Here is a 24,220-nt window from a genome sequence, read left to right on the forward strand (position 1 = left end):
CAGTACTAGAACACATGATGACTTCATGCCAGAGGAACAACAATGTCTCAGATCACATCAATCTAAGTCTGTTGTGCTTTCTTCTACAAAACCCAGCTAACACTATCTTTCTAACTGATACAGATGTTTTCAAGACCTGTCTAGGTTTTACCCTGCTTCTATTTATCTCCCCCAAGATTACTTTCATCATTCACTGTATTTCCTTTTTTTTTTTTTTTTGCCCCAATTCCTCTTTTTAAAGTTACATATCACAGTAGAGAATGTGTATCAGGCTATTAGAAATATGAGGTTAGAGAATTGGAGAGATGCTGGAGTGTAAATCAAAGGCATAAATTGGAGGATCTTCTAATTAAAAGATCTCTTTGACACAATAGAAGTATATAGGATTACTCACTGGGAGTTTTGGGGGAAAATTCTACAGAGCTGGCAATAAAAGTCTTCCAATTAAATGAAACTTAGAGTTGTGAGTGATGAAGACTTTCAGATAATAAAGATGCTGATCATTTATGCAATAAGATATATTGATAGGCAACCATCACCTATTATTTTCTCCGTGATTTTGAACACCGAGACAATTTGAGATTTTGTGTAACCTGTAGATATTGTATAACTGTATTGTGTTTATTAATCACCTACTAGAATTCCAAATACATATAAAACTAAACTTAGTGACAACTAAGTCCTAGAAAAAACAGTTTATTAAAACCTAGCAAATGAGAAGTTCACTACGGACATGAATTTGCTTTACCTTTACTTTTTAACAATTTTAATATTTCATTAAAATTGGCTAGTCAGAAAGAGAGAGTGAAATGAATAAGAAAGAGACAATGTGGTGTGTGCAATCTTTTTGTTACATAAATTGCTCTTATGGAATAGCTTGGTAATTCAATTTCAAGATCATTCATTATGAGTTTTAAATTTAATTTGGTATCCCAAGCAATTTTACATATTTCTTCTCAATTCTTAAAGAAAAAAAAAATCCCAGTAGGAAATATTATTGTTCTTTTCCCAGATATGAAAGTTCAAGTTCAAAATATGGAAATGATTTGTCCATTTTACATGACTATTAGGTAGTCACTGGTTTTTAAATCAAACTACTGCTTATTGCTCTAATTATCTTTCTAGGTACTGCTAGTATAGGATAAATGGAACATGATAGTCAGAATTCCAGATCTTTCTTTGAAACATAAGTTCATACCTTTAGCATTTGATGATGACTCTTGTAGACATTACCTGAGAGAATTAAAACAAGGTAAAAATATATTATAGCCATTTATTCATGTTACATTCATATCATGTTTAGAAAGGAAAATTTCATAATTGCTAATCTGGAGAAAAATGAAGACAAATAGAATATTGTCACTCCCAATAACAATTTAGGTTTGAGTATATTTGAGTGCTTGGTGTTGTTCACATATTTTTTAAAAATTTTTGACCAAATGACTGACTGCTGTGAGTAAGAGCTGAGTTCCCTAATTGATATTTTATGGTCCAAAAGTTTGATTTGCTGCTCCCCATCAAGCCATTTTCTAAGATATTTTTCTTGCAAGAACCCAAAACAAATTTCTGGTGTTCTGTTCAGAATAGTTCAAGATAATCAACTAAACTGTCTTGGGGAAATGAATAGGAAAATGTATTTTATGGTTTTGAGGGATGAAAAAATTTTACTAGAAAGCCTGCTGATTTACCCAAAGTCAGTAGATACCAAAGGTAAAACTTGTAGGCAGACATTATTTTTATGGTGTTGCATAGATATTTCTTTCATTTCCACTAGAAAATGCACAGATACTTATACTGTATTTTAAGGACAAAGTTTCTGTTATGCTTATTATTAAAAAGAAAGAGCTTCTATACATAAATATTATCCTATCTAAGCAACCCAAACACCAATTCACTGAGTACTTTTAATTCTTTGATTAATGTCAGAGATATCTCTCTCTTAGGAACTCAGTGATTCTGAAATTTTGCTTCATAGTCTACTGGAGTCTTGTTTGGTTAAAAAATAATTAATTTATTCAAGCTTCTAAAACACACAAAAAAATTTTTATGAGGTAGGTTATTCTATTTCTGTATTTTAGTACTTTGAAGATAATCACATTGTTTTTTGTTGTTATTTTGGTAAAGATTTTATTTATTTGACGAGAGAGAGAAAGAGAGAGAAAGCATGTGCCAGCATACAAGTAGGGGGAGTGGCAGGCAGAGGCAGAGGGAGAAGCAGGCTCCCTGCTGAGCAAGGAACCTGATGCCAGGCTCAATCCCAGGACCCTGGAACAATGACCTCAGTGGAAGGCAGATGCTTAACCGACTGAGCCACCCAGATGTGCCTATATTCACATTGTTAAAACCATTATTATAAAATGAATATGCCTTAAAAACACATAAAGTTATTAAAGCCTAAAACTTTTACCTAAAAAGGTTTTTTCTCCATAGTGTAAGAAAATAATTTTCATTTTGAGAAGTGAAAGGGTAATAATGTAGAAATTCAAAGAAAATCTTATAAATCTTGAATGGCAATAAGTAGTTACTACTTTTGTATTAGTGTAAAAATAAGCACGCAGTCTCCAATGTGGAGGAATTCTTTCATATCTGAAAGTTCTGAGATACCAAATGAGATCTAAGTCAGGGATTACAGTTCTGTCAGTTCTAAATGTGCAATTTCACCACAGTGCAGTAATTATTTTTTAAAATTTACAAGATGTGCATTTTTTACTAACAATGTCTGGTCTACACAGCACAAAATAAAGTAAGTTTTTTCAATTACTTGGTCTTATTTGAGATAAATATTCTAGGCAATTTGGTGGGAGCTGGAATTACTGCTTTTTGGACCTGAATGATCTGAATTGTCTATACATGTTAATTAAAAACTACAACCACAGTAATTTACATAGCTTTTTACTGGATACAGACTTTTTCCTTCCTTGTAGGTCTCCTAAATCTAAAACCTTGAAACTGACCAAAGAAAGCTCTCCATTTTAACTAGAGGTTTGAAAGAATTTCAATAGCAAATGTATTTTCATCTCCTTCTATTTGGGCTTCACCCTTGGGAGTTGATCCTAGCTGCCCTTCTGGAGTCCCTCAGTTTGTCAGGAAAATAATGGACAGTGTGGGGACGGGTGGCCAGAGAGAGTATGGAAACTGGTAGACTGCTTTACAAGCCAGGTTGGCAAGAGAGCTAGGACATTTATGATGTCTGTTGGCAACTCTGGCATGACAGTGGGAAGTGGTGCCCCAGCACACAGAATGGACAGGAAATGCCAGAGGAAAAGAAGGGATTCTTTGCCAATGAAAAGAACCCAACCTTGGGTAGCAGTGCACTGTAGTATGCAACTTGCCAACTTTTGCTACTTAGGGTTGGGAGTTGTGTGTTGTATAAGTATGTGTGTGTGTGTGTGTGTGTGTGTGAGAGAGAGAGAAAGAGAGAGAGGGAGACAGTGGTGTGTGTGTTTGTGTGAAAGAGAGACAGAGTGTGTGGTGTGTGTGTGTGTGTGTGTAACTCCTGTCAGAATTTTTTCCTTGTGCTTTTTATTAAAAAAAACAAACTTAAAAAAAAAAAAAACTTTGTAGAGAAATGATAGAATCCCTGTGTTCCGTCTTCATCATTGTGAAAAAGCAAACAATGAAACTATTATGTCTTAAAAACATATAATGGTATTCAAGGCTTACAGAGAATGAGCAAAACTAGCAATATAATATGAAATCTAGACAGATGAACAGATAGATTTATCTATGAACCGGGGCAACTTTGAGTGAAAAGTAAAATATAAACAAGTACTAATCTATATTCAGTAGTTAGACTAGAAATATACCATGTATATAAATGGTATATAAATGAACAATTTATAAAAGCAGCTGATGCTTTACTCAAAATTTCTTAGAGCTATGAATTGAATTTATCTTCTCATAACTAAAGTATATATATTTTTAAATTCTTGAATGAAAGTATCTGTTATCAATATGTTGGAAAGGGAGTAATTACTTTGAATTGCATTTATATGGCTATAGACCATTGACAGCAAAAGAATAAAAAGGTACATGAATAGAGATTTAATATCTCATTTTTTAAAACTTAAATCTTTTGAAAAAATTTTAAAAATTAAAAAATATGAAACTGATCTTTTGGCCATTATTTTATGCTAATCCTGCCTCTGGTATTTTGTTGTTGTTTTGCTTAGTATAATACTAATTTTCATTATTCTCATTAATGTGAAAAAATAATACTCATTGGCTTATAGTTTAAATTTCAGAAATAGGTTAGTGCATCACACAGATCTACCTTTCTAGAGATTAATACTTAAGGTAGGAACTAGAATTCAATCACTTTGAAAGTATAGAGGAAAAAGTATGTGACATGGATGACAAATGTTTCATAGTTCATGAAATTAGAGGATATCCTAACTTTAGACATTATCTCAGTTAACTTTTTTTTCAGATTTTCTTTATTAGAGAGAGAGAGAGAGAGCACAAGTATGGGGAGTGGCAGAGAGGGAGAAGCAGGTTGCCCACTGAGCAGGGAGCTCTATGCAGGGGTAGATCCCAGAACCCTGGGATCATGACCTGAGCCCAAGGCAGACACTTAACCAACTGAGCCATCCAGGTGCCCCTCTCAATTCACTTTTTAATTTATATAATCCTAGAAAAATATCCAAAGATCCTGGCTAGCTAAAGAAATTTCATCCTACCTTTCAACGAATTAAATTGCATTTGTGAAACTATTGCTAGGTAGAAGTGATTTTATATTAAGAATTTTTGGCTATATATACAATTTGTTTCCTCTTTCAGTAAATTTTAATTTGAGTGAGAAAATTTTGCTTGATGATATTTTGATGCATTAAGCTTATTACAGGAAATGGAAAAGAATTAAAGGTAATTATGTAAAAAAAAGTTAGACTTTATGTGTAGTTAAAATTGATATAATGTCAATACATACACATGGAATTTAAGCAATGTAACATTTATAAATATACTTTAAAAATATGTCTATATCCTGTATTTAAAAAAATGGAGTGGCTATGTGGGCAAACAGTTTGGGCTTAAATATCGTAAATCATCATACATAACATTTTCTTTAGTATGGTATGTATCATTTTGTGCATCAATGTAAACCACATTAAAAATATTGTCAGGGCTCCTGGGTGGCTCAGTCATGTAAATGTCTGCCTTTGGCTCAGGTCAGGCTCAGGCTCTCTCAAATAAATAAAATCTTAAAAAAAAATACATTGTCTTGTCTTAGAAAGTGTTGTTTATCCCAAGTCTTTGTACAGATATAATAAATAAGTGGAAATAAAGTTAATAAATGAAATATTAATATTAAATAATAATAGATAAAATACAAACATACTAAAATGTACAACTATTATATATTACTAGATTACATTTTATATATATATTTATAGCCAAAATGACAATAGGGCTGACTTATTTTATACATATGTGTTATTTATATCTTTTTAAATTTCTATCTATATTAAAAATGGATCAAGGAGCAGGTGTGGATAAGACTGATAAAATTAGCCCATTTTTCCTGCTGCATTGTTAATATTTGAGAGTGATTATATCTGTTTTCCTCTTGAAGGCCCAGAAATATTATTGTAACCTATGGAGGAAAGAAAAATAATGGAAACCTCTTGAAATTATTTAAAATTTCAACAAAGCTAGAGATACGATCACTTGTACATTGAATACATTCATATAAATTTATATATAATAATTTCTACCATATAAAACATAAACCAGTACTTTACAAAAGAAAAAAAAGTACTTTTGTAAGGATGTGTTTGTAACTTGCATTTACTAGCAGAATTAATTAAGAATCATAATAGTTTGGCAAATTTACATACAGATGAGCTTGTAATCTTAAGAATACTTACAGGTCATATTTCTGGATTTTTTTTTTAAGGTAAACTAGATTCTCCCTCAGGATTTGAGTAAGTTACATGGGAAAAGAGACTTGATTCTGTTGAAATTTTGAATTAGAGATACTTCTTTAAGAGTCAGTGGAGGGTAGGGATGCCCGAGTGACTCAATTTGTTAAGTGTCTCACTTAGGTTCAAGTCATGATCTCAGGGTTCTGGAATTGAGCTCTGTGTTGGGCTCCCTGCTCAGTGGGGAATCTGCTTCTCCCTCTTCCTCTGCCCCTCCTCCTGCTTGTGCTCACTCTCTTCCTCTCAAATAAATAAATAAATAATCAGTGGAGGCTGGTATTCTCTTGTTTAAACAAAACCAAACAGAACATTCTTAGATATTGAAAAACTTTGTCAAAGTCAAAGGTTTTGACTACAATAAAAATAAAGAAAATTAGCAAAATCAGGGATAGCTGATACATTGTTATCTGGACTCATAAAGATGAGTTTTTGTGTTGATCATGGGAATTCACAAATCCTATGGCATATTTTACTTGTCATGGAGTCAGTGGTTTGGTTTTAGTCACCAACACTGCTGCTCTTTTCCTATAAATATAGATTAAAACAGGAATGTTTACAACCTATGAGTTGAATTAGGGTCACCATAACTGCACTTCATTTAAAAGTGTCTCATTCTGTGACTGCTTAATCTCTAGCTATTTTCAAAAATACTGCTATGCTTGCTAGGACTGACCCAGATTAGACAAGATAGAGGGACATAGGAAATCACTATGTTGCATGCAAATGGAGGAGACAGTGATATCCGGGACTGTTGTTTCCGTGGGAAAGATCATGCCAGCATTGAGCCAAAATATTTTCAACATCCTAGAGAAATTGTCTTTAATATACTATTTGTTTACAAATCCCTGTTTGAGAGATCCTTCAACACATACCTGAAACATGGCACATAGGTGTACTACAAGGCAGAGGAGTCGCACTAGAACAGTACAAGCCACAGGTGTGTGTGTAACTCCCAAATAATATCAGCACAGCATTTATCAATTCATAAGCCTATTACATCCTCACAAGTTATTTTTATTAAAGCTTTCTTAAAATTATACATATAATTTTATATCTACATAACTCTATATATCTAGAATCATATTCTTAGTAATTGGAAAAATATAGTGTCTTTTTCAAGGAGTTAAACAACTTTCACAGAAAGAATCAAATGAGTTCTCTGAGTTTATTTTCAAAACAATAAGCAGGCATTGCCTCCAATTTTTAAGTGAAGGCATAAGGACCCCGAAGTTGGCTGACTTACTCCAGATCACACAGTGATGGAGAAAGGGATGAGACAAGTTCAGTACATGCATGTCATTTGTATACATTATGTGCAAAACTAGTTTACTGGCAGTCAAGAAAGTGAGAATCCTCTGTTATCCTCAAGGCAGGGTGGTCTTCATGAGGATCACCAGAAATGGCCAGCAAAAGGCAATATTAGTATTGCCTGCCTCTCTTTTCTCTGCCTTTGTTTGGTGTGGTTGCGTGGTTGTACTCCTGTGGGAAAAGAAGAGTTGTTTGCTCTGCTCTCAGAGTTGTTTTAAGGAGGTGGAGAGGGTAACAGTGGTTAATGGGAATCACACTCATGCCGTTCTCTGAGACTGAATAAAATCTGAGGCAACTTTGTTAATATTACTGGCAAAATCAGATCACAGAAGGACTGTGATATTAACTTGAATCTATTTCCAACTTTCAACAGTGCCCATTGTGTACCAGGGAGTGAGGTAGATGCCGAAAACATGGAGATGAGTTTATCACCTTTCTTACCTTCAAGTATGATGAAGGCTGAGAGGGGAACTAAATAAACAACAGGTATAATACGATACAGGATTTGTGATGGTAGAGAGATACTGACTTCTTGAAGAGCAAAGAGGGAAAGGCATGAAGCAGGAAAGGCTTCTTGGAGGACATAATAGTTAGGCTATAAAAGTTGGTGATGCTGGGAAAGAAGGGGCCAAAAATGGAAGAGAGGGGTTAGACATATTTGCTAAGTAAGGACTATCCTAGAGATTTCAAATATAAATGTGAATGTGCATAGTATCTATTTTTTCACTATTAATAGAGCATAGAAGTAATATATAAATTTTATTTAACAATTTAATAGATTTCCTCAAACAAAGCTTTTAGAGCCAGACTACTAGCTATATAATAGTAATCAATTTGCTTTAAATGTCCTTTAATTTTTTTTTTCCTCAGTAGCATATATCTATTATAAAAAGTATGGAGAACAAATTGGAGATGTAAACAGACACAAATTGGATAAACAGCCCTGGAGTAGACTTTATTTTACAAATGCAGTCAGAGAGACATTACATAAAATCATTATTTTAGTTGCAATTAAATTAACAGGAAATAGCAAAGCAGTATTATTGAATCACAAGGAAATTATTGGTTGTGATTTATAATGAAAGTCTTCCCATCATATCTCTCTGTATAGTGATAATTGTTTTAATATTATATTATTAAAAATCAGGAACAGTTAAAAATATTAAGGTAAATTAAATTTGCCTTTTAATCTCCATAAAATCTAGGAATAGTTGATGATGGGGGAAAAAGATAATTATAAGTCCATGAAAATTACATTTAACTCTTTCTTTAAAGTATTTATCTAAGCAATTTTTGAAGTAGGACAGGTTGCAAAGGAAACTATAAAAATTCTCCTGTATTCCAAAAGATTGATGACAAAATTCACCCGGGGGTCAATCCACTTATCCACCCAAATTCTTCAGATTTATTCTGGAGACAAAGCACCTTGTATCAAGGGTTGACAAGTTTACTGCCACCTCCTCTTAACTGCTTTATGTTGGTGACCTTTTGACACATCCTCACTTCATGATCATCTGTCTCTCTGGCTCTGAATATACAATGATGTATTTTCTTTATCTCACAGAATTGTTGTTGTAGAGGCTGAAATGCAATTTGTGACTCAGTACATTTTCTCCTCTACAACACAGGATAGCATTGATTTTATATGACATGCAAATTCAGTGTTTTATTCAAAATAATAATCTTAGACAAGACTCAGAAGGGGAGGCGCAAATATTTCATTCATTCTTTTATTTATATCCTGTCTCATTCTGGAAAGGATCCAAGATAATTTATAGAAACCCATGTAATGAGACATGGTGAACTATAAACTGGGGAGGAAATTGAAGTAAAGGAGAAATAAGGGTAAGAAGCCTGAAAAGTCTGCAGAGGACAGCATGTCATGAAGACCTATTCTGCAAGAAATGGGCCGCTGATTTGGCCATAAGCCCTCTCTAACAACTAACTCAGGGGGAAAAGAAGTCTCCATTTCATGATAAATAGGATCCTCTCATAATTGTACCTCATTGGTCCTCACTCAGTTCTGTAGAGAGTAACAAATTTACCAAATTTACCAAAGCAAAACAGAACCAAATATCAGAGAATTGCTTTTTAGGGAGTTCCAGAATGACTGCAACAGGGGCACATCTATGTGGGGTATGATAAACCTGACCATTGCCATTGCATCCAGATTTGCCACTCTGCTGGACTTTTGTTATCTGGATGGGTATTACATGGTCTTGCAACTTGACTGAGTAATTAATTGTATCTACTTGAGATCAGTAATATTGCTTCTCTCTACTAAGTTTTTGGTGAGTGTTGAGTGGTGGGAATTTAATGTTAATAGTAATAGCTCAACATTGAATGGAAACAATCAACCAGATGAGGATTAGCATAATTAGAAAAATGCCAGAAGGGCTTAGGTGATTCAAGGTTTTCTTTAAGTCCTCTATATGAAGTTCTCACCACTAGTGTGGTGAGCTCTGTTACATAAGTCTTGCCACACTTACCATTACCAAAGCATTGTGCTTGAAGTGCTCTAATAGAAATGTTTTGTTTCCATGACTGTTACTTAAGATATTTGAAACACACACAGCAGTGGAAGAGGATAGCTTCTAAACATAATCTCCAAAACTCAGTTTTTAAGATTGCAGTGAAAGATACCAAGATTATGAGCTTGGGATTCTGAAGGTCAAAGTTAATTACTTCACCTAATTAAAAATGTATAGTGCTAAAGTACTATTTTGTACTTTTCCCCATGTAACTTCAATGATTGAGTCCTAGGGGATTGGGTTCATACATACAAATATATTTACCATTGGTTTTAGTCCCCTTTCCTTTCACATGTTCATATGTGTAGATCTGCTTCTGGAAGTTAGAGGTTAGGGTGATACTGGTGTAAAGAGGGATGTATTATTTAGAATATTATGATGTATGTACAATATCTTTGAGATAATGGAGAACTGGGAGGCTGGAAATCTAAGTGAGGTGTGTTTTAAATAATGTAATAAAAACCTTTCTTATTGCAAAATCTTACTGAAATTAATGGCAACTTGTTTTTCCTTCCAAATCCCATCTTTAGAAATTACTGTTTTGGTTGGCTAGATAACAGTTTTTTTGTTGCTTGTCTCTGGTCATCAGGTCTTTACAACTAAGCATTAAACATATACATATATATTTTTAACTATAAAATTATAAGTTAAAAAAATTATAAAATACATATAAATACATTTCTGTATATTTATATTTATTTCTAATATATATTTACTTGTGTGTGTATGCTTTTTATTTAATGGTAACAAACACCTTGTGTTTGCAAAGTATATGGGCCAAGCTTAAATTCTATGATATAAACAGCAGTGACATCCCTTATGGTGTGTTTACCAACTTTAGTTCCTCCCGTCTTTATCTGCTTTATCTTCTTCCTCTGTAAACTTCCTTAGGTAAGCTTCAGTAATCACACTGACAAGGTTTTTATAGTGAGCACTAATGCATGCTTACTCAGTCCCTATCCCTCCCCATCTAAACTGAGAAGGCACCTGTAGAAGATCTGCTTTCTGAGAAGACAATTATGATTGCTTTAATGTGAAGAAATTCGGAATAACCATGTTGGTATTAGCAATGTACTTTGAAGCTGTTATTATCAAAAATAAAGCTTGGTGACTATTAATCCCATGTTAAAAAATAATGTCCTATTACATCTTGGTCATAACAAAGTTTGAAGAATTCTATATACTGTATTTATAATTATTGATATAAGTAATAAGTTTTTGAGTGTCTTAAACTTTCATCCTAATAAATTGTTAATCATTTTGGTAGCATAGATGATAACAGTGTTTTTAGATATGAGTGATTAAAACTGAAATACTGGTTTGAAATATTAATATTGGTGGGATAAATTAAAAATTATTGGAATGCTAACAAAATGTAATTTTTGAGTGTATATAATTTGGGGTTAAAGAACAATGAAGTTATGTATGAGTCTCTTAAAATATGTTATTAAGTTATGCTCATAGTAATATTAAGCATTTTTTTCATGATTAAACCATGCATTTGTAGAAAACTTAAAAGTATATTTGACAAATGTATGAAAGCTAATATTATATATTTTCCCCCTTAAATTTAGTCATGATTTCATTGGAGAATTTACCACAAGCTATAGGGAACTTTCTAGAGGACAATCGCAATTCAACGTATATGAGGTAAGAGGAATTATATTTTATTATTTTCCTCTGGAATAAGTAAATTTATGCTTTAAAAGTGTAGATTTTGCAAAGGGTAATTGTCAAAATATAACCAACTACCAATATATGTAAGAATCTTTAAACTTATTGAACAGACTCGTTTCTGAGACTGAATGGTATTGTATTATTTCTCTTCAAGTCTCATGGTCTTTTAAGTCTATTTTGAGAAATCTAAAAATTCTTGCCTATGAAACTGTTATTTTTATTTTTAATTTTTTAAAGATTTTATTTATTTATTTGACAGAAATCACGAGTAGGCAGAGAGGCAGGCAGAGAGAGAGGAGGAAGCAGGCTCCCCACCGAGCAGAGAGCCCGATGCGAGGCTTGATCCCAGGACTCTCGGATCATGACCTGAGCCGAAGGCAGAGGCTTTAACCCACTGAGCCACCAGGCGCCCCAAAACTTTCTGTTTTTTTTTTTTGTTGTTGTTGTTGTTTTTTAATTTTTTTTCCATAAACCTCACGGGTTTTTTTGGTTTTTTTTCCTTTTTTTTTTGCCTTTCTACCAACCTCCTCCCCAATACCTTTTTAGTAAAAAGAGAAGAACAATGCATTTTCATTATGTCAGCTTGGTGTTTTAAAATGAACTGTGGTCTGCTTCGTATGTTTGAGCACCTTCATTGTAGTTTACTTGAAGACTGAATGGAATGACAAAATATAATTGAGTCATTAAAGAAATCCAGGTTATTAAAGCAAGCACGGGAGCTCTTTCTGCCTTAAACCTACCTTGCCTGTTAACTCCCCAATATGTATTGAGCACATGGTATGTTCTGGCACTGTTAATACTTGGGCTAAGTTACCACACATTCTCTTTAATATTTTTATTTAACAAACATCAAAGGCAAAGGAGAATATCTCAGTATCAGTTAATAATGGTAACTCTTTCCCTGCCAGGTTGACATGAATATTGACCTCTTTTAAGTTAGGAGTGGAACACTTTCCATCTTCTAACATCTTCTTACTAAGCTAAAGCAGTAACATTCCATTCATTCCCTCATTCATTCATTCACTGGAAATAAACTTTATTCACATCGATTTTACATTCCATGTTCTCTGTTAAGGCCCTGGGGATAAATAGATGGTTAAAAATTTCAGTGCCTGGTGTCTCAGTCGATTAAGCATCTGACTCTTGATTTCAGCTCAGGCATGATCTAAGGGCTATGAGATCGAGCCCCACATTGGGCTCTGCACTAGTCATGGAACCTGCTTAAGATTCTCTCATTCCCTCCCAAAAAAAAAAACCTCCGTGTCTAATGGGAGACAAGCCCATCAAATATGTTTAGTGTGTCATGATAATGGGTACATATAATATTTTACTTAGTAGAGCATGAGATATTGCAGATTAAACTTCCCAGGCCACAACAAAGATGGATTAATGGATCAATTTTTCTATCTGGGTCTTCCAAGGAACGACTATTAAGGCTCTAAACAGGCAATGAAAGTAATAGAAGACAGCTTATCCTTGTATGGTTGCCTGCTTTCTCTGCCCACCTTTGGGCTTCTAGATCTCCAGCATTATACCTGAGCTTTTAAAAAACTCCTGCAGCTTTACAGACTGGTTTTGGCAGACAAAGACCTTCTCCTGTCAGTTCCTGAGCTGATGAGATGACCTCCAGAGCTGCAGTCATGCTGGACTAGAGCTGCTTTAGAGGCTAGTAGGTCTGTAGTAGCAACCATGGTTGGGGGTGCTAGTTACCAGCAGCTGGAGCGGGCATGGACTCTGTCCGGCCCCTGTGCATGAGACTGGCTCCAGCACTTTATTCAGGAGGGTGACTCTGAACCAGGGTTGCTTTTCAGGGTGCACAGCTAGGTCCTCAGCCAGATGGCCTCTTATTAAGTGCGAAGGCGTGTGTGGCTCCTGCCAAGTCTCTTGGAGGAGTCCCCTCTGATCCCGCATGGGTCTCTAAGTAGGCAGGACTGGCTCTGGACCAGACCTAGAAGGGTCAGCCCCTGAGTCCCATGGCTATATTGGGTACCATACTTAAAACTTTGGTCTGTACTGGCTCTGGGGCATGTCCCCCACTAGGTCCCTGGGTGGGCTAGATTGCTTTGTGACCATGGTCCGAGGGGCTGGGACCAAATAAATATAAGGATATTTCATGGTCTCCTAAGGTGCAGACATGAACATCTCTTGGTGGGTCTTTGTGCCAGCAGGATGGCTCACAAACTATGGCTGGAAGGAGCTGGAATTAAGTAAGTATTAGGCCCTTTTAGGATCTAGATGATTGTAGACAGGATTGTTTCCTCCTGGGACCCTGGACCCATAGGACTGTTGGTGGACTGCAGCTGGGAGGGGGCTAGAGCAGAATATAGGGCCCTTGTGGGATCTCTAAGCTTGCACAAGCTCCCAGGCATGGAGACAGGAGTGTCTCCTGCTGGCTCCACGTACCTGCAGTCCTTCGGATTCATTGAAATGGTATGTGTTTGCTCTCTGCTCCAGCCACCTTGGGCCAGTTACTTTTTCCTCTTTCTAGACCGTTATGTCCGTCCCTTTTTAATGTAGCCTTTGCTTAAATTAATAAAGTTTTGTTCAAATAATACTTGCCATAAATTCTTTTAACTTTTTTTGCCTGTCTAAATGCTTCCATGTGTGTTTTGGATTGGGATGTGCTAAAGAATTTTCTCCTTCCTTTATTTTTATTTATCCTGTTAGATTGACAGGTCTTACTCATCTTTACATTCCCTATATTCTTCAGTGTCTTGTACAATATAGGAGTGCAGTAATATTTCCTAATGGAATAAATGGTCAGAAATTAATCTTGGTCCACAAACCAGACTTTTACTAATTACTACCTAGCCTCAGTATCTGGTGGAAATTACTACCCCTGATAGCAATAGAGTAACAGAGTCCTTATGTATGTACATAATTTGGGTGATTTGCTATGTTAGTGTTTTTAACCTAATAACAAAAAAGTTATGTATCTTGGCTATACTTTTCTTTACCTGTTTATAGTTTACTACAAAGCAGTCATTATTATTTAGGACCTAGGATGTTAAATTCTCTCTCCCATCAGGAAGATACAGATGGATAAAGATAATCAATGCATAAAGTAATTGAGAAGAATAGTACTGGAAAAATGTATTTTTAAAAAAGATGGTCACACACACACACACACACACACACACACACACACACACAAAGATGGTCACCAGTACATTTTGTAGAGAAGTTTGCCTGAAGGACCGTCCAGGAGTCATACTAAAGGCATTTGTAAAGGAGCAAATGCATCAGGAGTGAAGGCAGCAGTTTGAACTACACATTTTATAAAAAATTTTGTGTAAAACCTAACACAGTGTATTTGTTTTATCTGCTTTTCAAGGTGGTGAATCCCAAAAAAAAAGGAAAAAAGAAAAAATATACTAATTCAGGAACAGTAAGTCAAATTTTATGTTATTCACTAAGGAGTCAAATAAACGAATGAAAAATGTATTTACATAGGCTAGAACCTAAGACGAGGCTCTTTAAATTAAGATTTGAATATGAAGGGCTATAACAGAAAACTGAACTTGCTGTGGGATGGTTGAAATGGAAAATACCCGATAAAAAGGAGTTACCCAGCTTCCTGCAAGTTGTCCGTGGGACCATATGGCCTCTGAGGGAAGCTGAAGTTTTCTCGTGAAATCCTTATTCAGTGGAATCACACCAGAGAGAATCAACTAGTCATGAAAAAGTTTAAGTGTCAGTAAGAAATACTATGCTCTTTACAGGCCACACTTACCTATTAAAACTCATGGCATGGGAAAGTACTTATTCATAGTGTGTTCAGATTTACAGCCTTGTAGGATGCTGGGCTAAATCAGTACACAAAGGTACAAAGATGAATGTACCTTGAATATGTGAAAAATCTTAAAATCATCCTAGTCCTTTTTTTTTCTTTGGAGAATTCAGGTGTACCTTTTTTTTAATTGGTGTGTAACTAAAACACAATGTTACAGTTTCAAGAGTACAACATACTGATTTAACAATTCTGTACATTACTCCACATTCATCACAGTGAGTGCAGTCACCAAATGTCACCATACAATGTTATTATGGTATTATTGACTGTACTACCTATGATGTACTTTTCATCTCCATGACAATTCTTCTATAATATACTGAAGATTTTATTGTGAAGTTAAATTTTCTTAGGAGAAGCAAAATCTAAGATCTCCCCAATTTTCTTTTAAAGATTTCTATACTGCAAGACAGTTAAAATATTAGATAGCCCCATTACAGGACAATGACAAAAACACACATTTCCCCTTACAAGACTTACTGATTCTGGTTTTTTTAGTTTTAACCGTTTTTTAGCTCCTTTCATCTTTCCTTTTATCTAAAATGAGAAGTAACACAGTGTCCTTGTGGATAATTTTCATGCTATTCTTCAAAGGAAGTAAACTGGTCATAGAAAGGAGTTAGTTAATTTTTTGGGCCCCTTTCATTCTGATCATTTTAAATGTAAGAGCAGTCAGTCCTGGCAGATTTTAATAAAGAATAATATTGTTATTGATTTTCAAAATGTGATGTTCCTCTCTAATATGAAATATTAGTTCCTCTCTAATACTTAGAATAAAGTCCATTTGGGGTTGCAATTAGTACTAGTAGGTAATTCTACCTTGGTTTTCTTTTCTTTTTCAGGTAACCTTACTCTCTTTTTTGGTAGAAACAGAAGTTTCATTCCTTGATTATATTAAAGGAGGGTAAGTCATTCTCTGAAATTGTTTTCTTGCTTAAATGTTTCTTTCAATGTGTCTAGTGAGTGCTACCACTAGGTAATAGGCAGCTGAAATGATCAACTTTATTATGGTTTGATGACAGACCTTTTGCACTTTGTTACAGACTTAAGGAGATAAACTTAAACACAAAGAGCTATTACTTTTGAGGAAAATTGCAACTTTTCTTTGACCAAGAAAAAAGACATTATTATGTTAATAATAGTTGCAGATAAAGCTATTCTCTGCACTTTTGGAGAATATTTTCAGTTGCCTAACATATGGGACTTTTTATATGCACTTTTCATTATTTTTGAAATAGAAGAAAAGCTTGAGGGCTTGTTGTAAATGTACATTTGAGCTCCAGAATATTAAAGAATATATCTTGTCATAAAATCATCATGCAGAAATAGATGGTGAATAGTCATTTTGTTGCTCCCTATGCTTCTAGGCAGGAATATATTTCAGGAAAAAATGGGTTGTTGTAACTGTTCTTGAAATTTTCCAGAGTCCACACAGAGCTTGTACTGGTAATATGTTATGGATTCCTATACCCGAGTAAATAGAGAGGTTTTTGTTTTGTTTTGTTTTGTTTCAGTTTTATTCCTATTTTTAACCTAGTTATCCCTAGTTTTTCATCACCAAGCATCCCCAGAGATTGAAAATAGTCATTCACTACTATACCATCTAAAATGTCCGCATATTCTAATTGATGTTTTATTACCTGTATTTACAATATCCAAAAAGGGTGAGAGGTAAATTTGAATGTGGTTTGAATGTGGTAATCATGACAATTAATAGCAGCCAGATAAAACACTCATGTAAACCTCTTCCTAATTATGATTTAGCAATTTTTTTCCCCAGTATTAGTTCACTGGTAGAATGTCATGAGCAGAAGAAAGGGATGAAAGAATGGGGAGGCTTAAGGAACAAAGAAAGTTTACCAAAAACCAGAGAGCTCAACCTGTTTGCTTTTAGTTAAGGAAACAAAAAAACAAACAAACCCCAAAATGATACTTGCTTAAATGGAGAATCAGTGCTACATATGGGCAGTCTTGAAATCGGCCACCTAGCTATCCAGACACAGAAGCTCCGATGGTTGTTTTAGTAAAAGGTAAAGGGAAACGTATTAAAGGGGAAAAAAGGTCTGCTGTTCAGGAAAAACTTCAGCAGTGAGCCTCCGAGTGAGGAAAAAGGAGACAAATCTTTATTGAGGATTAAAAACCAGGCAGGACAACCCAACTCAATCCATGTGCTTGTCCAAAAGGGGTGAGAGGAAGTGGTGTTTTTGTTTTTGTTTTTGTTTTTTAAACCACAGCAGAGGAGAAATTTCAGTTGGTACATTGTGCTCAGGAATTAGTTGACTTCTTTTGCTCAGGATTGTGGGTCCTGGGGTGGGGTGGGGGCGGGTATTTTCCAGATGTCTAAATCTCAAAATGATTATCACGATTCCAGGAAGTGTCTGTTCTTCTCTGAACTCCACACAACTGTGGCAGTTGCAAGATGGAGTCAGAATTGTTGTGTTCCTTTCCTCCTTTTCCTCTTCATTTCCTCTTTTTGATCATTGGTGTGTGAGTCATCACGATGATCAGTTATGGTGAGCAAACTCATTATGGTAGCGTCTCTTGTTGCCCAAGTGCTTAGCTGCTGCTTGGGGTCCATCCTGCTCTTTATAGATAAGGGGTATAACAACATAGGGTTGGAGCAATAGACCCAGAAGCTTGGGAGCTGAAGAGGAGAAAAAGGCACTTCTGGAAACAAGCAAAAAGTATTTGTATAGCAAGCAGATACTTAATCCCACTGGTAGTCCCGATTGAAGGATGTTTCCTGTTTTTTCAGGTGACCAACTAAAGACATTGGATGGATGGTAGATAATTTTAATATCATTCCAAATTTCACTAAAGATGGGATTGTTGATATTGTGAAGCCAAGAGGCCTGTATGATTTTTTTTTTTTTTTAATTTCTAATTCCACTTTAGAGGAAGTATTTATCCAGGTACAACAAGAGATATTAGCAAGAGCACAGACACCTCCTAGTTCTACCAGCCAGTAGTCAAATGCAATTTGATTGTCTAGGACCACTGAAGCAGGGGAGTCCAAGAATAATTGTAAGTTTTATAGGGCTGAACCAGTATAGTGGGATAATTCCTCTAGAATGTTTGTTAGATTATACAGGGTGGCTTTATGATAAGCAAATCTTCCCCAAGGGGCCAACATACCTATGGCCAGACCATTTCTAATAATTATTATACCTATAGCCCTTTGGGTTCTATGAGAGGCAGTGGATAGGATAGGCAGATTAGATTATATGAATCCTAGGGTACATTGTCCAGTGACCCAAGCATTGTTTTAATACTTTTGAAGGCTAAGGTTTTGTTAGATATTCTTCCATAAGGATTGCCCGTATAGGAAAGATAATTAAGTGGGCTTACTGATAAATATATATCCTTCAGAAGCACACCAAGATTCAGTTGCTCTTGTTTTATTGTTCAGAGTGGTGCTGTTGAGGAGGGGAAAGGAAGAATTGGTACAGAAGGGAGATAGGGGTCCTGCAATATAAGGTTTATTGAGATTACAGTAAGGATAGAATTGGGGGGTGGCACCTGGGTGGCTCAGCTGATTTAGCACCTGACTCTTGGTTTTAGGTCTGGTCATGATCTCGTAGTCCTGAGATAGAGCCCTGTATTGGGCTCTGTGTGGGTGTGGAGCCTGCTTAGGATTCTCTCTCTCCCTCTCCCTCTCCCCACTCCCCCCCACTCACTCTTTCTTTCTCTTTCTCTAAAATAAACAAGTCTTTAAAAAAAAAAAAAAAAAGATAGAATTTGGGATTAGTTTGATCATAGCAAAACCTCTTACAAATATTCCTTTGATGAGACTTTCTATATATCATTCCCCAGAAAATCACTGGGGATTTGTATATTATTGATAGTAAGTTTCATCATTTGTCTTCTATTCTTGATGACGTGGCAAAGGGCAGTAGCATTAGGGTATGTGGATGAAATAGAATTGCAGGTTGATAGATTATAGTGATCAGCTAATGCGAAAGTGAGATTTACATCTGTAGAAACCAGACTAGGTCCCAGGTGGACATATCTTATGCAAGAAGAGAAGTTGTAGACAGGAGTAACTTCAAAACAAGGAAAGGAGATTAAAGCAAATGGGGTTATGTCACCTTTGAAGGAGTGGGGAGGAGCAATGATATATGACTAGAGGCATTGGGCATGATGTAAATGATCTTAATATCCTGAACTGAAGGGAGTTAAGAGGGCGTATTTTGTACTTTGTTGGAATGTATGTGGGTTATTACGTACCCAGCAATATTTTAGGGGGAATCCCCTGGGCTATAGTTTGGGACATCTTAACAATGGAGTTGGTATTCCCATTAGAGGGGGTTGCATCCTTATAACTGACTCATTATTTACCCCTCAATTAGACCCTCATAAATCTCTCCTCCCAAATCCACACTGTACTGGGTTTATTGATGATGTTGCATTATAAATGATCAAGGAAAATATGGTGCAGGATACTCTGTAGTATTCACTGAAAAAAAGTTGAGGGGTAAGGGAAGTAAGGTAGCAGATTGAGAGGAGGACAAGAGAGTGAAATGACTACTAGCAAGGATATGACTGGCAGATAGAGATGTTCTGTGTGTTGGGAATCTAAGAGACTAATAGGACTAATACCTATGGGGAGAGTCTGGTACTATGTTTTTGGTGGCAGTAAGGAATAGAGAGGCAGCTGATAGGGCATAGAGGCAGAGAGGCCAACCTTTCGCCACAGGGTCCAGTTGAAGACTGTAATATCCTGTGGGGCATTGTTGGCCTCCATACCTTTGGGTCAGGATTCCCAAGATGTTACTAGAAAGTTCATGCACAAAGGAGAAGAAGGGCAGTTGGTAATTAGGGTGTCCTAGAGTTGGGTAAGAGATAAGCTGGTTTTTTTAAAGGTATGAAGGCTTCTTAGGTCTCTTGAAGCCATAAGATAAGGTCTGGAATGGTTGCAGCTGGGGGGACACTTAAGGGTTGAGCTTTGAGGGAATATTCAGGAATCCAAGGGTGACAGTATACAATGAAGCCCAGGAAACCCATTATTGTCTGTCAATCTAGGCTTGAGGGAGCTGCATAATGGTAGTAATTCTGTCTGGTTCTATTTTTAGTGTATCTGGTGTTAAAAGATGGCCTAAGAATTTGAAAGAGGCAGAACAGAATTGTAATTAATCTTTAGATACTTTGTGTCCTGTGTTGACTAATTGTTGGAGAAGGTATTTAGTGTCAATGTGAGAGGCCTTTAGGGTAGGGGAACATAAAAATTGTTTATATTTTGTAATAGTGTAGAAATTTCAGTTGATATAGATTGCTTGGGGATTAGCTGACTTCTTTTGCTTAATATTGAGGACAGGGCAGATAAATTTAGGTATCTAAACCTCAAGACATATCATGAGTCCAGGAACTAGCTGCTCTTCCAGGAACTCCACAAAATGGTGGCAGTTGCAAGATGGAGTCACAGTTGTCAACCTCTCCCTGACCCCTTTTCTTCCTCATTGCCAACTCACCTTAGTAGTCCAATGTCTGTGCATATTTTTATCTTTAGAAGACGGGAAAATTGAAAGTTGAGTTTGTCTTTTTTTTTTTTTTTTAAGATTTTATTTATTTATTTGACAGAGATCACAAGTAGGCAGAGAGGCAGGCAGAGAGAGAGAGAGAGAGGGAAGCAGGCTCCCTGCTGAGCAGAGAACCCGATGTGGGGCTTGATCCCAGGACCCTGAGATCATGACCTGAGCTGAAGGCAGCAGCTTAACCCACTGAGCCACCCAGGCGCCCCTTGAGTTTGTCTTAAAAAATAGATTCCTACATAAATAAACATCTTAGTAACTATAGGTAATATTTGATAAAGAAGGATGGTAAAAAGCAGACATTCCTTAACATTCTCTTTATAAGATTAAAAAAAGTGCTTGATATGTCTTGCTATAATTTGTTCATTGAAATAATTATTTGAAGTCTAATAATTATTTGGTTTTGGGTTTGTTTTACATTATGAGCATGTAAAATATGTGTGTATGAAAGAAGTACCCTGTATGTTTTGTAAGCATTGCAAATCTAGTAATTTTTTTTTTTCAGACAAAAAGAGAAAGCAAGAGAGGGGAGGGGCGGAGAGAGAGAAAGAGAGAGAATCTTTTTTTTTTTTTTAAAGATTTTATTTATTTATTTGACATACAGAGATCACAAGTAGGCAGAGAGGCAGGCAGAGAGAGAGGAAGCGAAGCAGGTTCCCTGCTGAACAGAGAGCCCAATGTGGGGCTCGATCCCAGGACCCTGGGATCATGACCTGAGCCGAAGGCAGCGGCTTTAACCCACTGAGCCATCGGGGCGCCCCGAGAGAGAGAGAATCTTAAGCAGGCTCCACACCTAGTGTGGAGCCTGATGGGGGGCTTGATCTCACAACCTGGAGATCATGACATGAGCCAAAATCAAGAGTCAAATGCTTAACAGGTGCCCTGCAAATCTTGTAATATTTTGATAGGAGTCTATTAGTAAAGGACATTTCTGAATCTGTTACCAATAAATAACTTTTATTGGTTGTACACATTCTCCTTTTGAGGATTTTTAGGGCTAATTAGATCAAATGGGTTTTCTACAATATTTAAAGCAATGATGGTCTTGACTATATCATGCTTCCATACTTTTCTGCTGTGTACAACCTCCAGGACTTTTTTTTTTTAATCTTACACACTTGCTACTTTAGTACTCCCTAAACTGGAAGAAATATGAGTGCCTTCTTCTGTCAGAAATCTATATATAAATGGAGCCCCCAATCTATGAGGTATACTTTATCTAATCTTGTCTTCCCAAGATTTTAATAAGAACCCATTTTTTATATATACTATATAATTAATCTAACTGGACTTAATATTAATTTCTCTATGAACCTGTATCTAAATGGAACATAAAAATATTATTTAACTATAATATATTATCTTTATACAAAGATGTATGAAGTAAACATATTTTTTAAATATAATGCAATTACACATTCACCTATTACCATTATTTGTACTATGTATAATATAGTTACTAATATACTGTTTCTTTTGATAATGAAATGCAAATTGACAGACAAAATAATTATTGTATTCTGCATGTGTATTTATGCGTCTTTGCTCTTAAGAACTTGTTAAGCAGTTGAGCGAAACAGTTTAAATTCTGATTTTTATTAATGATAGTGTGAGGTGGCTTTATGACACTCCTCATGCTGTATAATGGCAGGCCAAAAAGTTCATGTACCTAAATTTCAGTCCTCTGTAGTTTTACAGTGTATCTGAAAAATGATGTCATTCAACTAGATTTTCCAACTCTTTTATGGCCTTAATGATACTTATTTTTCAGCATTCTGAAATTATTTATATTCTTACAAAAGACTACTCTATCAACTTACTACACAATGTAATTTGTTACCTCTCCTGTTAACCTCTTCTTGACCTCTTATGTGTCAGGCCCTGAGCTAAATGACCCATTGGCCTCTTTCGCTTTGTGCTCACCCATTTTCTCCTCCTCCTTTCTGTCATGAGTAATATTTTCATCGATAATTTTCTCTTTTTCCAAAAGTAATGAAAAAGAAGCTCATTTGGTTAATTCTAGTCTTTATGTATATAATATTTACCATTTAGCTGCTGCCAGTCAAAAATATAGTTTAAAAAATATATATATAGTAATTTAGATAGCCTAGCATGCAGAGTATCTAATAATTTTATTATTAGGTATTTATGAAGATTTAAAGTTTAACTGTGCGTTATGGAGATTGATTAAGATATTTACTTCATACGATACTTGATGGGTTCTGGTTAAAGAAGTGAAGAGTAGAGTTTCATGTTCCTATCTTTCTTAAAAATCTCCATTGGTATAAAAATAACATTATAGCAATTTGAAAAGAGAACATCAATATGAAAACAAGGTGGGAGTGTAGGTACAAACATCTAATCTAAATATTTCAGTACAGTATTTTTATTTTTCTTGGTAGATTTTCTGTCAATTTTTTTTTTCACCTGTTTAGACATTGTAACATTTTGGGCTCTCTGTCCTTACTACTAAGAAATCTCAACCTGGTGTTGGGTGTTAAGGAAGACACGTATTGCATGGAGCAGGTGTTATACACAAACAATGAATCATGGAACTCTACATCAATAACTAATGATGTACTCTACAGTGACTAACATAACACACACACACACACAAAAGAAATCTCAACCTCCAGGTAGTTAAATGCACTACAGTGGTGGAAAATCATATAAAAAGCAGATACATAATTATACAAAATTTCTGAATAATAGCAAAATAGAATATAATGATCTGCTCTCATTTCAAATTAGAATTAATTGTAATAATTGACAGTAATTATGTATAGTTTCCATAAATGGCTACTGACTCTTGTGAAAAACAGCAATCACAATTCCTGGTCTCTTAAAACTTAAAAAATTCTGAAAACTCTTAAAACACCTTGGTTATATTTCATATTCTTCATTGTTACTTTTTTTTCAAAAATAATAAAATACTTTTATTTTATTTTATTAGTGGTTTATATTCACATTTGGGGGAAAGAAGTGTTATGTCTCCCATTTTTAAACATAAAAATCTTTGCATTTCACATTATAAACGTAAAATGTGAAATTATACATTATAAATAAAATGTGAAAAAGAAGAGTTAGGCAAAGAGAACATAATTTATGCTAGGTCCTCTGTAATCGTATCTTCTAGAGATAATCATAGTTACATGTTTGTTTATTCTGAAACACAACGATTTTTTGTAACATTGGGATCACACTGTGTACAGTGTTGTATAATATATAGTTTGCTAATTTAATAAATGGTATAAGGCATTGTCGATTTTTACCGGTGAGACCTCTATTTATTAGCTATTGTGATATCTTTTGTAAAAGCTCATGTCTTTGGAAACCTAGGTTTCAGAAACTTTTTTTTTTTTTTTGTGCTTTCCTTCTGCTTCTTCTTCCCCTAGTTCCACCTTAAAGAACTGAGTATTTTTAACTGAGGACAGAATACAGAAAGGTAGCTGGCACCTACAT

The 24,220-nt window shown here is 35.2% G+C and overlaps 1 protein-coding gene across 1 annotated transcript in view; it reads left to right on the forward strand.

Annotated features, from left to right (window-relative positions):
• Window positions 1-24,220, forward strand: part of LOC111161344 (copine 8) — a 202,807-nt gene that overhangs the window by 125,524 nt on the left and 53,063 nt on the right. The window contains exons 11-13 of the mRNA XM_022524935.1: window positions 11,335-11,410; window positions 14,772-14,825; window positions 16,073-16,134. Of these exons, the coding sequence (XP_022380643.1) occupies window positions 11,335-11,410; window positions 14,772-14,825; window positions 16,073-16,134 (192 nt within the window). The remainder of the gene's footprint in view (window positions 1-11,334; window positions 11,411-14,771; window positions 14,826-16,072; window positions 16,135-24,220) is intronic.

The sequence above is a fragment of the Enhydra lutris genome, unplaced genomic scaffold, assembly GCF_002288905.1.
Source record: "Enhydra lutris kenyoni isolate GAN:26980312 unplaced genomic scaffold, ASM228890v2 scaffoldscaffold84, whole genome shotgun sequence".
Lineage (NCBI taxonomy): Eukaryota > Metazoa > Chordata > Mammalia > Carnivora > Mustelidae > Enhydra > Enhydra lutris.